We start from the raw sequence: 17,124 nt of genomic DNA on the forward strand, positions 1-17,124 counted from the left end.
GTTTCGACAGTTTCATTTTCCGTCCTTCACGTTGGTGTCACTGAACGTCGACTAGTAAACGAATACGAGTGAGACTATGCCAGCTCCTTAGCTTTTTGCCTTTCTTCAGGAAGATTTAAAAAGAAACAACTCGACCAAAAGGTAAAGTAATTATTGTTCGGGCGAAAAAGGTTCAAAGAGAAGCAAAGTATAATTTTGCGTGGTCATTCCAAGACCGAAAGTTATATGATTCCGGCATTATGGAAGCGAAATAAGTGCTCGAATAATCTATCTTGGTCATTGACATTTATGAAGAAAAGCATTTTACATTGCATGTATTTCTCCACTAACATTTAACCTCTGAATTGCATTTCTTTTTATTTTGCTTTTTAAGCCGCATCTTCAGGAATTTACCTGTGTACGTGAATATTGCCGGACTGTTTAGGATGCGCTGATATCAAGAGACCAGAATGGAACTGTAAACAAATTTTACAGATATGACTGATGTCGAAGGGTAAGTTTAGTGTCCAAGTTCTTATAAGTAAAGCTTATATAGTTCGATCAACACTGGTTTACGTGGCGGCACGGGCTGAAGACTGAAGTCGAATGTGGTAGCTTTAACAAATGCAAAATTTAACACAAGCGAGCGTAGTTCCCGCCGTCGCGACTTCCTGTGTTTCTTCCCCAACATTTATTTGTCAAACCTGGCCCCGGCAGTCAAGAAAAATGAGCACTTGATGCATTGTATTAATTGGGGGCCATTAATGTAAAGTGTTAACGAAGAGAAGCTTGTAAAACAACAGTTCAAGCAAAGAAAAGTTTTCGATGTGAAACGAGCAATTCTCACCACGTACTATTAAAAAAGGAGAGTATTTAGAATATAGTCGCTTCTGTTGGAAAATCTGATGTTGGGGAAATAATCTAACCAGCAAATGAAAAAAAGGAACAAAAAGGAATTACAAGCCTAAAGCGAACGACAAAGGAAAAGAAAACAACGCTGTTTCTTGAAACCTGGCCGAGTTTAACAAAATTCCGGCGTGCCGTGCAGCACATGTCCTGCACGTGCATCATGTTTTTTTGTACATTTTTTTGCCTTTACCGCACGAATACGGCGGGAAAATGCCGAATTTCACGTTTTATGGAGGACGTAAACAAGCGACGACTAAGACCCTGTTTACATGGAGTGGGGGACCCCGGTCTGGTGGGGTAAGTTTCTTTTGTTTTGTGTCCCCCAGAGCGTGAAAACAAAAGAAACTTACCCCACTAGACCGGGGTCCCCCACTCCATGTAAACAGGCCCTTAATTTTCTTTCTCTTTCTGAAACTGAATATGGTTCTTAGGAATTCGGCTCAAAAAGGGTTCGCTTGCATCTGACAAAGTAAATGAGTTGGATTAATCGCGATAGAGATTGAAAGAACACAAATTCACTTTTTAAGCGACGTTTTCGTGGCCGTCGGCGTCGTCATATCTTAAACTCCCTATTATTAAATATTTAGGAAGAAAATATTAAGAATGATCGTTTCTCTTACCACTGAGTCTAGGTACAAAATTACTGTCGGTTCCGTTTCACTTTGTAGATAAGTATTTAAGTAGCTTAACCATTTTTAGAAACCTTCTTTGAAATTTCCCGAAGCTTACCAGTATTGTCCGATTGAAACTTAGAATGATTTGCTGCGCTGTTTGAAATGTCTTCAATGGTTTTCAATGTCACGCCATTCAAAATAGATCAAAATAAAAATCAAAACCGTTCAATAGATAAAGTCCAGAATCTGGGAAATGAAAGGAGGTAAATATACAAAGACCCTCGCCAAGATTTAGGTCAGAGGAATATTTCATATACGAGATATCCGAAGAATGTTTTACCCAAATTATGGAGACGCCATGCTGGTGCTCATCCGGATGGGCTCCAACATGGCGGACGGAAACCAACAGAAACATTTGTTACCGAGTTTTGTTACAAAAGCCTAAATTTATTCTTCGAGGAACATATAAACATTAAAGTAATACTTTTTTCTAATACATAAACTGTTTAGATGGCAAAATTTCCTGAAATAAGTCATTTTTTTAATCTAAATGACAACTCTCTTGGCCGTCATTCATGTAAATGCCGCTTCACGCAAAAGCTTAGAAATTCAAGCGTACTCTATCACAAAACCAAGAACCCTTTTGAAGCGAGAATTTGTATGAAAATTAGTTTTCCGCTGCTCTAATACATCGTGAAAGTAAAACCTCGGTAGGATCGATAGATTTGTGGTTTGAATTTAAGTGACGTCGAGTGAAAACCAACAATTGCTTTTTTGACGTTCTCGTCGTCGTCGCCGTCGTCGCATCTTAAAGTCGCCATTAGACCTTTTCACCGATACGGCAGCCATTGAATTGATTGGATTTAAGGAGTATTATGGGATGCCCAGGGGGCATGAGCACGATCCGATGTACTTTAAGTTTTCCTAGAAAAAGATTGTAATGGGAAAAAAAAATCGTTGTTCCGTGTTTGGATGCAATAATGATCGCCTTTTTCCCGAGAAATATACATTAAAGGTCTCTTTTTGCCCGATAGTGAGCGGGTGCGCCCTGGGTATCCCATAATTCTCCTTAAATCTAATAAATTCAATATGGTCGCTGTATAGGTAAAAAGGTCTACTACCGATCGCTTCCTCTGCAAAGCTGATTTTATTCTTTCAAAGAAGATTCCTCTTGACACTTAAAACTTTTATATAGAAGGTTCGTAAAGCCAGAGGAGTCTGAGAACTGACTCTCTCATGCATAGCACCTTTTCAAGAAAATAAGTCTGGCGACAGGAAGGGACCAAGAAACTGTCAAATGCTGGAAAAAAGGAATTAATTCCTATGCAAAATGCGCATAATTTGCTCGTTGGTACTCCGTCGATTGGTACCGTATTTACTCGACAAAGCGTGGCGCTTAATCGAGTATTTCCATAAGATGATGAAAATACACTGTAATTGCTGTGTTAGATCTTGTGAACTTTCAGCAACAGTCAGGACATTGACATCGAGTTAAGAGTTGTTGAAAATCTGCAGAAAAGTATTGATGAGGCTGTTATGAAAGCCAAAACTTAGGTTAGCTTCAAGCCGGTAAGCCATGAAAAAATACTCATGAGGTAAGTTAAATTGAACAATCAAAACGTTTTGTCTTTGTGGTATGAGCCTTTTAAATAAGCACCGCCGTAGAATAAGCGCCACATCGGAGACACGATAACGCCGCGGCGCTTATTCGAGTAAATACGGTATACTCAGTGTCTAATATCTAATTGGAGTTATAAAAACCGGGTTGTAATTTTTCTCAACTTTCCCTGTCTAATAGCTTGTTTACTGTGTTGTTTGCTTTTTTGTTTTTTGCTTGTTTAAGTTTTGTGGTTAGGGATTTGTGTAGAAGTGGGTGTAGACAGAATTACAATCTTACCCCCTCCCCCCCCCCCCCCCTTCAACCGTTCCTCCCTATTTCTTTTTTTGTCCGTACCCACAATTCTCTCTTTAATACAAGTGACAGTTATTTGAAATCAGTGCGCGCCTAAAGCTGGTTTCGGTGCCGTTTAGCAGTTTACTTTTAGATATTGGTCACCTTGAGTAAAGTTTCCCGGAGAGCATCATGTAAGATCTGAGATGGGACAAAGTTATTACGATTCGCAGAGTCTACATCGTCCAATATCGTATTTTAGTAAAATCCAACTAGTGGTCTATCATCAATGCTGCATTCTGACTGGTTGAGCTACTACTAGGCTATATGTTATAGCCCACTAGTAGCGAAAAGCGCGGGCTTTTTGGCGGCAAAAAATTATTTAAGTCTAGCTTTAACTAGCTAAAGTTTTTTTATTCTTGGTATTTTTGACCAACTAGTTGGATTTTACTAAAACAATTATTCCTCTCGCCCTCATGGCCTCTGAGTCAATACCCAATATTCGGCCTGCGGCCTCATGGGCTATTGACTCAGAGCCCATTCGGGCCCGAAGAATGATTGTTAAATATGCTCGTTTCATTTGACTAAACGGATCAACCACCCTGATCCGGAAGAGACAGAAAGGTACGATATTGTTCGTTTTTCTAAGGTGACCACTAAGTCTTTGGCCTCGGGAACAGGCTCTTAGGAGTCAAATGAATTAGGTGAGAGCAAAATTGCAGGTGAACTTTGACCCGGGCCAAGACCAAGACCGCCGACCGTGTGACTCTACATCGGGGACCTTGAATAAGACGAAGTGTAAAAGAAAAGTCCAGAGGTGTTCATTTGCCAATAGGCTGAGTTTTTCCGAGTTATTCGATGATGTTTCGCTTGTGTTGAACGTGAGAAGATTATGCGTGGTTGTGGATAGTCTTATCAGTGCCGCGAAAGTGTGTGATTGTGTGATTTCCGCATGGTGTTGACAGGTATTTGACCGCGTGGTTAAACTGTGGTTTCGCCAAGATATTCTGTGCCAGCCATTAATATTGTTTCGTCGGCGTTTAGCTTAGCTGATTGTACCTTGGAAAAGCAACTCTCGACTCAGGAAAATTGGATCTAGGTCTAGTTTCAGCGGGCTCTAATGGCATTGAACCATAGGTCGATTTTTGCAGATAAGAAGGTGATAATTTGTGCACCATGTTTCATTCAGTTTGTTGTCTATTCCATGCGAAATCCTGTTGTTTATCTGACCGCGAAAAAAGTAGTGTTTTGCTAACTATTTTAAGTTGTTATGTAAGCCTTAACCAGGCACTCTCTCACTGCAGTTCACTCAACTTAAAAATTTCTAGACTTAAATGACACTGGTTTGAAAGCTCGCGAAGTCAGATTAGTGAATAAATGTTCTAAAATTTGCGTCATTTTAAATTTGTCTCGTTGGAATGCTTCTAGGGACCATTGACTTACTGCCCGGCGTCAGATAAAGGCTTTTAATCGGCCTTTGAACGGGTTTTATTGTTTTAAATTGTCACGTAGTAGAATGAGTTGATATTTTTGCTAACCCGGTTTTCAAAAATCCAGGTATATATAGATGTGGCCAGGGCTAAAAGCGAAGCTCCCATTGAGATAAATTTATAATTTAAATCAAACAATAAACTTGTAATCCACAAATCAGTTAACTTAAGGGCACATTCATGTGACTTTTGAGGGAAAGGCTAAGTGATTTTAGTGAAACATCTTCCATTGAGTTGATAACCTTATATTTACACCCAAAAAATAGCAATCATCTTCGATCACATTCAAGAGCCGTATTACAATGGCTTTTGATCACAGGAGACGGATTAGGCCTGGAAAACAAATCAGTTCGAATTTTTTGCTTTCGACAAGTTTACTTTACAAAATCTTGCCAAGGACCTAGTACGCAAAATTACTTTAGAATATTATCTAAACCTTTGGTTTTAAAATTCAAACTGTCGACCGAATTTTTTTTGCAACTCAAAAGAACATTTCTTGTACACCATGTACACAAAAAATTACTGGGCTTTCTTAACGCACTTAATCGCACGCATGTATCCGTGAATTCAAAATATATCCAAGTAATTTAAGGCGCCATAAAAAAGACAAAAATTACAGAACAAAATTCACCTACATTCGCGTTAACTTGATTTTCCAACCTTTCCTAGCATCAGCAAAACCTCGAATCGAGCTTAAAAAGGCAAACAGATCAATAAACACTCGGAAAGTTTCGTTTGTATTGTAACCTTATCTTCTTCCCGAAAATTTCATCACAAGGTAAAACCTGCCGGACCAGGAGCCAGACGGACAAAGGGCCACATACTGTAGACATTGACGCGTACTGCTTCGAGCGCACGCTACAATAAATAAAATTTTAAGTTAACTGCAACATTGATCGCTTTGATAATCTTGTAAAACAATCAGTTCATACCTCAGCAGTGCGTATGTCGAGAAATTGAACACGCGGGAAGTTTGGAGAGTGCTCCAGAGGCTAGAGTTGCTCTCGGCTGCGCCTCGAGCAACTCTTACGCCTCTCTGGTGCTCTCCAAACTTCCCGCGTGCTCAATATCTCGACATACGCACGCTGACGCATGAACTAATTGTTAATCCTAAAGCATCAGGCTATTAAACAAAACTAAACTAAACCAATACTCTTTATTTGAAACGGAGGTTTCTCAGATCTAGAAAAGCCGTAATTTTTCCCGGATCGGGTACAAAAATCTGAAGTAGCAAAACAATGAAAACCGTAGATTGTGATATGATTCATGATGATTGTAATCGATAGACACCTACGAGAATATTTACGAGTTTGTTCTCCATAACAACGATGGCTGTACAATGTCAGGGGCACCCAGCGATTGTTTTCTGTAAAATATCTGTTCGAAGAAGTAATCTTTGCCTAGAAGCTTATCTTATGAATTCCCGACGATTTTCTGAAGTTTAATTTTTCACATTTTACTCCCCAGATTAGGTTATTTTTCGTAGTGAAAAGGAAACCTAAACTTTTGGGATCCAAAAATGGGATCGACAGAGGAGCTAGAAAAATTCTCACTTTCGTAAAACTTTAAATTGCATCTTAAGTTTTAAGGAAAGTAATACTGAAGCCATAATAATTTCGAACAGACTCAAGTTGCCCTAGGATGACCGAATTAACAGATCCAAATTTTATAGCAACCCTCAGAATGCACTTTTTGAGATCTAAAAGTACTCTGGATAGTCTAAAAAGCGTCACGTTTTCAATGTATGTTGGAGGAAACCGTCGTTGGGTGGCTGCAATGTTATGGAGAGCTCCCATTTACTTCACTTTTCCCTTCCCTACCACTCCTCCTGTTTCCATCAAATCAGTGGTTACTCCTTTACGAGACTAAAACGAACCCATTACTTTGGTATGGAATTGCAAGAAAAAGTTGAACAAGTGTAAATAAGAGAGGATAAAGCTCCTCTCTTGGTGTAAAGTATGAGGAGCTATAACCCGTAGAAACAGAGCATCATTTAAGGTTCCTAAAGTTGGTTTAGACCTCCGGTAAAATTTATCTTCAAAAATTAGGGGTGGTCCATGGACGAGGTCCACGAAGGGGTCCATGACTAGGTCCACGGGGGTGGTCCATGGACCGGGGGCCCATGTTTTGTATACGTCCATCGGAAAAGGACCCCATCAAGTCGAGGTCTCAGTTAGCTGGTTCCCAGGACTTTGCTATTGAAGATGAAATAAGCGACACTCGGGTGATACCCCTTGTAGAAATATTTGAAGAATACTCGTTCAACGAGAAAGAAGAAGTTATCGGTAAGATTCTATTTGAGCTTATTTTATCAAAGAACATTTGGTTACGAAGAATTTCGACCCACCACAGCAGGAATTTTGATACCCGCGTTCGGGCAAGGAAGAGAAACCGGAACTGAATACTCTAAAAGCGGATGAAATATTAACTAAAAAACTGCCTTAGGGGATTTTTGCGAACTCAGTTGTTAACTATATTGTATACTTGATATAAACTGCGTTTTATCTCCGTGTTTTCTGGAGGAAAATCACTCTTCAATATCAAGTTGTGTCAGCTTTCAATGAGCTATTTGGCCACCTGCGGACGTCTTTTTCGTCGCGCGTTTTCTATCAAATCAAGCTATTAAATATTTAAGCTTATTTAGTCTGGCGATCTTTGTGCTAGTGTTCATTCATTTAGTTTTCTTTTTTTCAGGTAAGGAATCTTTTTTTAATGGAAAACTCAGAGGAAACGCAGAACACGGAAATAACACCAGAAAGTAATAATAGCGTGAGCCCTTCAGTCACTCGAGCGCCAGAAAGTCCGTGTGATGATCATGGGAGAGATTCGGCTTCTGACAAAATTATAGCAAGCGCTATGTCTGCTAAAGAAGAAGATAAAGAAGTAACACTACTGGAATGTAGTCCAACGGATAAAAAGAAGAAGAAAAAATCGCGAAAGAAAAAGAAGTCCGCTGGAAGTGGTGGTAACGCAACTTCTGTAGCTCCTGATGAAGAAGCAGATCCGAATGATCCGAGTTTATCAAACATAGGTAAGCTGACCTTAGAGAAAGAAGGGGAAAACATTGAAGAAACCTTGGAGAGCAAATCTCCAAACAAAAGGAAGAAAAAAAAGAAAGGAAAGAAAACTGAAAGTATCAGCAGTGCTAGTCCTGAGCCACCGTGCAGTGCTGATGATGTCAACGGCTTGACAGGATGTGAGCTCCAGACTGATGACAAACAAGTCAATGAAGCAGAAATGTCAGCTGGTGCTGTTGCTGATGTGACTCCCCAACCTGAGATTAAAAAAGTGAGAGATGAGGAAAATTCTGACGTATCAAATATACCACATCCGCCATCCACTGAGAAAGAGGGTGATGATGTCATGGACTCTGCAAAAGAAACTCACAAAGAATCTGATGACGGTTGTAATACTAGCGTGGCTGAAAACACAGAGACGACTGAGACAAGAAAAGGAGACCTTTGCACGTCAGGGGAGGATGAAAACGAAAGTGCTGAAGTTGCTTGTTCTGACAGAAACCCAGACACTTCCGCAGCTGTAGCTTTCTCTATACAACCCAAAGTGGAAGATCTGGAATCTGATGCTGAGGATAATTCATCTTCTATACTTAACTGTGAAGGGTAAATACCTTATTATAGGAAATTAACGATGCACTTTTTTTGACGCAATTTTAAATCGCACTTTTTTACATCATTGTTGGTTTACAGCACCTCGTCTGCTCATAGTTCCTCTATCAACGCCTCAGTCACTATCAGACAGTTCTTCTTTAATGAATTGGGTTTAAAATGTCTTTTGACTTGTTTTCGTATTGATCCATTTCCCAGAGGATGACTGAAAATGACTGGAAATGCTGTTGTTTTTTCCTTAAGATATGTACGTTGAGAAATTTGTATTACAGCAAATTCGCGTAAAACAAAGTTAGGCGCACATTGTTTTCGAAAATGTCGCGTTAATTTGATGTATCTAAACGTAACTTTTGGAAAATTCGCGTTAATTTTGTGTAACGTAAATTTTCTTCGCGTTGCTAACGTGCATCGTTAATAAGGTAATTCTGTATTATCCAAGTTGTTTTACTTCTCTATAAACTGCTAGATATGAGCTTTTTTCTCCAAGTCCACCTGATTTTTAACAACTTAAGGTCAACAATACTGGAAAGAGAACTTGAGGAGTCAAAACTATGTTCAGTTTAGGAAATGGGTAGCTGCTACATAATTATGGAGAATAGCAAGGCTAGATTCTCTTACCCCCTCTCTATTGAACAAGTAGAGGAAGCAAATCCACATAGTCCCAGGATTATTTCATAAAAGAAAGTGGAGGAAAGAGGGATACAACCAGGTTTTCATCACTCACGCAGGAATTAGTTAATGAAGAGAAGGACAAGGAGACAAGAAACCTTTTCTTTTTGTAATTTGTTTACTTAAATTTAACACATTTAAATATATTTGCAAAGGCCGAAAAGTTATCTTGCACTTCTTTCCTATTTCTAGAAGAAGCATACTCTGCATTTTCAAGCTGATTTATGGAGTGGGTCTTCAAGCACTCAGAAAACTTTTCTTGGAGATGAATCCATCATGGACAAATCAACCTTCAGATGCAGCTGCCTTTGACAGAGGAAAGATGAAGCTTAACAAAGAAGAAGAAAATGTTTTTAACAGTGGCAACATTGACAAATGGGACTTCTCGTTAATCACAACTGCACTTCTCTTCTCAAAGACTTGTGTCTTCGAAATGAGCAAGAGACCTGGCTATAATATTGCCTTGCAAGAGCTAAAGAAGATTCGAAACAAATTGCTGGGACATCCCTCTACAGATGGGATGAGTGATGATGATTTCAACATCTTCTGGCCTCAACTCTCTGCCCATTTTGTTACACTTGGCGCTGATCCCGTTGAGATTGCAGATATAAAAATTCAGTCAGGTACATTACTTCTAGCGTTCAAATAAGAACGGTCGTCGAGCCATCTAACTAATAAATAGCATTTCATTTCAGTTGAGGCTTGGTTAAAGCAAAGTTAAGGCATTTCATACCTTTGGCATACAGTGTGCGTAAGTTCCATCGAAAGAGTGATGCGTATACCAAAATTTAATCCCACAGTGAATTTAAGAATTCCCTTCTTTACCATTCGTAGCTTCAAACGTAGTGTTTTATTTTTCTGGATTGGTACTTTTAATACCTATGTTTCTTCAGAACTCAGAGCATCACCCAGCGGAATAGTGATCTGAATTTTTCTTTATTCGCATGTATCATACATTTAACAATTATTCTTTGAAATCGAGGTGAATAGTGGGTAAATATTCCCAAAGCCACTATTCACCGAGATTGAAAAGAATAATTGTTTCAGTATATACGCACGAAGCGATCTCATCAAAATCAGAGAGAAAACCATTAAAAAGTACAATTTGATTGACAGATCAAATCACGCGTAAGTTTAAAAATAGATCTTGGCAGAATTTTTAAACATGGCAATTCACAAGTTTATCATTTCGCAAACAACAGCGTACTGGCTTAAATGGAACCGCTAAAAGTTTGAACTGTTTCCTTACCTGAGAAGAAAAGTGGAGCTTTGTTGTTTTCTGTTGACTCGCCGAGTTTATAGCCAAAAGGGTTTGTTGTGTTCTTCGCATGAAGTGCTGACAAAAATGGCCGGCTCGGTTGCTCGAGGTAAGACGTCGTCTTCCTGTATCATTCGTGTTCCTGTTTACTTGAAACGTAGAATTTCTGCAAACATTTCCTTTTAAATTTTTTTGTCATAAATAAACTTCGATTTTTGAGCCAAAATGTTCTTGTTAGAAAACGCTGAGTTCACGAAACGGCTTCTTCTACGCGAATGCACGGGAGTTGTAAACAATCCATCGAGCACAAAACTCAGCTACAGTAAATTGAACAACGCCTTATTGAATCCTTCCAAGTCTTTTCTTGCCTTAAAAAAAGTCAGCCCTGGGATTTTGTCGACTTTTGAAAGATCGTTCTCTAAAAAAATGGGAAAAACACCGAGCTCACACATTATCCACTCGCTAGGAGGTGAATATTGTTGAATAGTCCGAGATAGCGAACCAATCAGATTGCTTAAATCACCAAGATCACTGAGTGTGTATATGCTAATTTTCAATGATCTACTCCGTTTAGAGGTTAAACGATCATATAGCTGTAGCAACTTTTCTTTTACGATTACAGTGAGAACAACCTTAAATCTAGTTTTAAAAGGTGACGAGTGGTGTAATGGTACTGTTTATTCTAATTTCAGACGCCGATCTCCGTGCAGGAGGATACTATAAGTCCCTATTTATTGAGGAGAAGACCAAGTTTTTTCATTATAACGAGAGGTTGGATTCCATAGAAAGAAAAGTGGATGCCATCGCCGACGCTTTAAGCAGTTGCAAAACGCCAGTAAGCCCGAAAGATCTCAGTGGCCCTAACTGGGATGCATGGTTGCGGTTTCGTGATGCAGTAGGAGATTTTGATACCCGGAATTACCAGTACATTCTTGTTACCGACGCTCTCTCGCAAGAAAATCTGGACTGTTTTTCTATTTTAAGAAGCGTTCCATGGAAGATGGTTTTGGACTTCGATCCAATGTCTGAAGAAAAAGGATTTTACCGAGAATTTACATCACATGAAGGGCAAGGCAACTTGGTAAGCATGGTTACCCCAGCAGAAATGAAGCCAAAATCAATGATTAACCTGGCGCGAGAAATTGATTGTAGCAAGATCCAGTGGTTGTTTGTCAATGGAAGATCTAGTGATGCGGGTGGAAAACAGCAAGAATTCCCCGAGTGGGAAGCAACCTCGGTAAAAGAAATCTCAAGATTTTTTGGATGCTATTGCGATCCAGATAAGTTTGACAGGCAGAAACCTGTGGTGTGCTTAATTCTTCCATTTAATCAAAGAACTGTTCCTTATTTAGAACGGACGCTGGGTCGGCTCTTTGAGAACTTTGTTGACCAGTTCAGATTAGAAGTCGTGTCGTTTAAGCAAAAGCAACAGCTTTCTGTCCTTGGACAAGTCAAGATTCGCTTAATCGATTTACCTCCAGATCTCGTGCATCTTGGCTTAAAACAGATGCTTTGCTTGTCGTCATCACAGCAGTATCGAATGCCCTCTTCTCAAGCCAAGGTTTACGCAGAACTAAGTGAGAAAGAATACCTTTACCTAAAGGAGCACCTTGAACTCCTTTATGACAGTTGTGAAGAGTTACCAGTCCCAAACAACTCGTCGGAAGAAGATGTGCATTTACAAAAGTTCCTTGAAGAACACCGGCGGTTGTTTATCTCCGGTAATCCCATTTCATTTGCGAGCCTCTACGACAATCACGATGCGAAGCGAGAAATCGAGAATGACATTCGTACCCATGTTCAGCGCCTTCTTGACAAGAGTCTAACTAAATCTGTGATTGTGGAAATTAAGCATTTACCTGGGACAGGTGGCACTACGATCGCTCGTCGGGTGATGTGGGATCTCCACAAAGCATACCCTTGTGCTTTCATAGAGATAAACCCGCATCTCTACTATGACGAAGACAACAGTTATGCTGCTAAACTGGCCGACCGGATAGCAGCTTTAGAAGAGATTTGCCATACATCCCCTGTTATTCTTATAGATGGAAAACAGTCGAGGGCAATTGAAGGCCTTTCCAACAAACTTGTTAGGATGCTTGGTAACAAAGGAAAGCGGGCTCTCTTGTTGCGCTGCTTACACGGTTCCAAGACCACACCAAAAGAAACACAAGAGCCGTCGCGTGTTCATCAGGTGTTCTACGTTGATGTTAAGTTGGAAGATTCATATGCCGATTTAAATGAGTTTGACAAAATGTACAAGGAACTCATCGAAAACTCGTTGGGAGAGACAGGGAAATCAGGGCCTGCATGTCGTGTATTTCATTTCCCACTCTTGGCAATGTTGCAGACGTTTCGGCCCAAGCTTAAGAAAATAATCGACGATACTTGGGACGAGATGGAGAGCCTTCAACAAGAAATTGCCGTTGTTGTAGCTTTTCTCCAAAAGTATGCAAACCAGCCAACACCCGCCCTTCTCCTCTACGACGCTTTTAAAAGATACATCTATCTAGGAGAGCAAAAGAACGTGACATATGACGACATCAAGCAATTGTTCACAGGACATCTGCTGAATCTAATGGTCCCTTCAAACCCGTTGCTTCGTCGAGGAAGGGACTATCGATTGCAGGAGTCATCACCAAAAAGTTATACTTTCCAGCATCGAGTAGTGGCAGAGATGTTGCTGAAGAAGGCTTTGGAAACCCAAGGTTGTGACTTGTTTCGAGTGGTAAACCAATTCCTTCAGTTTCCAATTTTCCAGCGGGAAGATTTTATGTCTTTTCTTGAAGTGTTATTTGTTCACAACAAGGATGGTGAAAAGAAGCGGAAATTTTCAGTTCTTTTCGAAGAGCTAAAAGCCATCAACCAAGAACGTGCTGCGGAAATATTTTGTGACGCGGGAGAGAAGACCGGGAATTCAGTAGTAATTTCTCACGCAGCAAGATTTTTTGCCAAGATGGTTCCCCCTTCATTCTCTCGAGCAAAGGAGCTCATTGAACGAGCTTTTCAAGCCAAAAACGCAAAACAGAGGTTCAGAATCCTTTGCAACGCGAAAGGCAATGTGCTGTATGTTGAGCTAGCTTACATGTCCAACACTGGGAGAGTTAGAGATCTGGCAAAGCTTGAAGAACTGGCTACTAAAGTACTCGAGGCTTATAAAGAAGCTCGCAATTTTCCTCCAACCTACCCCAATCCTTTAATTGGCGAAGTTAATGTTTGGCTAGCATGCATCAGCTGGATCATGAAAAACATCTGTAACCGTGATTCAGAAAAAACTTTGAAGTTCCTAGCTAACCAGTGTCCTCCATTTTTTCGTACTTGCGTTAGCGATTCCTTTTGTCTGCTTGATGTTGTTGACAGAATTGTCCAAAGTGTGCCAAGCTTGGCAGATCCTGAGGAAACACAGCAAAAGTGTCACGATGCAAGGCTCTCGCTGATGAAGACCTTTCGGACAGGTCTGCCTTCAAATGGACGTGGACGTGATGCAGAAGATGTAGTTCAAGCTTGTAAGGCACTTTGCAGTGCGAAGAACTTCCCAAGGTCTTCAGCGTTAGAGTTAAAGAGACTGCAGGCTCTGTTTCTCTTCAATTCAGGTGATGCAATCGACAACTTAAAACAAGAGCACCTTTTGTTCTTACAGAGGCTTCTAGGTGACCTTGTGTTCAAAGAAAATGAATATCGCTTTGCGTACCATTTAATGAAAGTTTGCGTTCTGGTCACTGGACCAAAGAGTTACAGTCTTGAACAGGGTTTAGCCGTGACGGAAAAGTGGTTAGAAGTGTCACGTCATGACTCTCTTCCATACTTCTACCAGATGGCGATTTGTTTTCTCAAGATTTTAGATGGAAATGCCATAGAATTCATGCCGAAATACTTGAAAGCTTTGAAGGCATGCCGTGACAAGTCACAGAGCCATTGCCGCCTTACTCAGTCCACGCTTTTTGTGGGTAAAGATGGGAAGGGAATGTCTCGCCTCGTCACCCGCAACACCTTGTTCCGCGGCGAAACTGACTACTCGACCGCCGTCCAGTCAGATACAGTACCCAGGTTCTGGCAAGTCGAGATCAGGAAAAAGTTACTAGAGTGCAAAGGAAGAATCCGCGTGGGGCCATCCTCTGATCGAGATAAAAGGCTAAAAACCTACATCGAACTGATTCAAGGACAAGTGGAGCTCTACGTGGCGAAGAGTGCAGGTATTGGACAGGTGGAGAGAGATTTCACCAAAGGTCAGTTGGCCTACTTTGTGATTAGTTTTAACCTTCAAGGCCCAGTGGCTAACGGAATAACCCTTGAACCACAGAATCCAACAGCGAGTTAGAAGGAACACAAGTTGATATTGAATCGATGATCTTTCTTACTTGTGATGATCATGAAGGGACAACAAAAAAAGGTTATCGCTTTCTTAATTCAAGATCTGACTGAATCATCCGGACTTCAAAGTTGAAAACTACCTGTCACATTTTTTCAAGGAGATGTAATAGTAACACAAAAATGATTTACTGCATGATTTAAATTCCTTAACGTTATTCAAGTAGAATAATCGCTTTTGGACAAAGACCCTAAAACGTACAGTTTGAAGGGAGTTAAAGAGTTCAGTCACTGCTAACTTGAGAGTTGACCTGTGAACAGGCTCCTTGAGCAAGCGCGTACAGAAGAGGTAAATTATTAAGCAAGTTGATAATTAGTTGACCTGGTTAATGCATGGATCAATTTTGCCTATAATTTTCCACGGGCAATCCCCGGACAAGTCCAGCTTTTTGGGTCCTGGGTTGGGGATTTCCTCAAAGTTATCCTGTTCAGGTGGCAGGGGGTGAGGCGAATTGAAAATTACATTTACTTACTCTTGAACCAACCTACCCGGGGCTTTTTTTTCTTGGAATCTGGACGGGAACCCTCCTTAGAGTAACATTTTGTGTTATCTTTACCGTATCTTGGAGTGAAGGCTGAACAGTATATTTGTAAGCTCGAGTTGCATGTCCTTAGATAAGAAACCTTGATTAAAAATTTAGCTTAATCGTGGGTAAGACTTAAGTATCTTTCGAGGAACCGGGCCCTGAACGTGTAAACGGTCTCGTACCCGTTTCGCAAGGCTCCCCAATACCGTGGTGCTGTCAATAACTCCTCCAAGGTTTTATTTTCATACGCTCGCTCGACGATCTCTTAAGAGATAATAGAAGATCAGTCTTGAAAAGTAAGTCACTTCTCGGTTGACAGGACGTCGCCAAACCGAGTGGAGATAGCCTGCTTGGCATGCGTCGAATGGGGAGGGAAAAAAGGGGTGAAAGGAAAAGTTGAGTTAATTGGCAGCTTACGTGGAGACAACAATCCATTTCTGAGAAAAACCTCTACAATATGACGTCTGCTTATTAGAGTTAATAGAGACCTTTAGATTCGAGGACGAGAACGGCTACCAGTACGAGATTTGACTCGAATTTTTTTCGCCTATTGTCAAAATATAGACTTCCCGGAAAGCTATGTTTTATCATATTTCACAAGAAAAGTTAGCACTGTTACCTTTACTGAAGGAGGTTTCGCGCTTTCCCCATCGCAAAATGATAAAACTTCTAACATTTGATAACTTGTTTTCGCCACCACGACATTCGCGTTAAAACTCGTAGTAGAATGACGACGGCTACCACATTTTCCCGCCAAAATGACGCTGGTTCACGCGCGTGCACTACTTAGTATTGAGAAAATCTCGTACTCGTAGTGGTACTCGTCTGAGAATCTAAAGCTCTCTAATTTTAACCTTACCAAATAACAAGTTTTATAGCTAAGGATGCGTTTAAGCGATGTTTTTTTGAATAAAAATTCACTGCAGCTGTGCTTAAGGCCTGCATATTTTTAAGTGCTAAAAGCGAGTTCTGCTATTAATTACATTATTTGTAAAAGTATTGTATCTGTTTAGTGGATTTGAATCTGTCTGTAAGTATTGAACCAGAGGGGGTACTTTAGGAGTTTTCATGGGTGGGGATGTGCCGCTGGGACCCTGGAACCCTTAGCCTATACCAGAGCTAGTTCAGCTGAATTTTACTACCCTATATTAGATCTAACTCCCAAAATCCCCGCTATCCTAGAGTAGCTGTTTTCCAGAAACTACTGAGGTCACTAGCACAGTCCAAAAAAACCCGACTTGATTTGTTTATAGTTTTGAGTGGCAATTCCCGGTTCCCCAGTTTAGACTAAAATCTTCTACCAACAGACCTTTTTACCGATACGGCGGCCATATTGAATTGATTTGATTTAAGGAGTATTATAGGATGCCCAGGGGGCATGAGCACATTTCTTTGTATTTACGAGCGTCTTCGGGGCATTTTTGTCTCAAAGTTTTGTTAGAATAAGGTTGTAATGGGAAAAAAGATCGTTGTGCCGTTTTTGGACGTAATAATGATCGCCTTTTTCCGAGTAATATACAGTGAAAGACCATATTTCTAATACTAAGCCAAAAAATGCGATGATTATTACATCCAAACACGGCAAAAGGATCTTTTTTCCTTTTAGAATCTTATTCTAAGAAAATTTTAAAAAAAAATGTCCCGAAGGGCGCTCGTACAAACAAAACAAATGTGCTCATGCCCCCTTGGCATCCCATAATACTCCTTAAATCAAATTAATTCAATATAGCCGCCGTATCGGTGAAAAGGTCTATTGACGAGTTGCCTGGAAAATGATACCCTATTCTAGACCC

At 40.4% G+C, this 17,124-nt stretch overlaps 1 protein-coding gene across 1 annotated transcript; it reads left to right on the forward strand.

The window, feature by feature from the left end:
* The first annotated feature begins 10 nt into the window (after positions 1-10).
* Positions 11-16,753, forward strand: LOC140930431 (uncharacterized). The gene is made up of 5 exons (XM_073380119.1): positions 11-141; positions 374-493; positions 7,578-8,503; positions 9,371-9,801; positions 11,129-16,753. Exons 3-5 carry the CDS (start codon positions 7,596-7,598, stop codon positions 14,752-14,754), a joined length of 4,965 nt encoding a protein of 1,654 aa, XP_073236220.1. The 5' UTR covers positions 11-141; positions 374-493; positions 7,578-7,595; the 3' UTR covers positions 14,755-16,753.
* Positions 16,754-17,124: the final 371 nt, after the last annotated feature.

This window comes from Porites lutea, chromosome 3, assembly GCF_958299795.1.
Source record: "Porites lutea chromosome 3, jaPorLute2.1, whole genome shotgun sequence".
In the NCBI taxonomy this organism is placed as follows: domain Eukaryota; kingdom Metazoa; phylum Cnidaria; class Anthozoa; order Scleractinia; family Poritidae; genus Porites; species Porites lutea.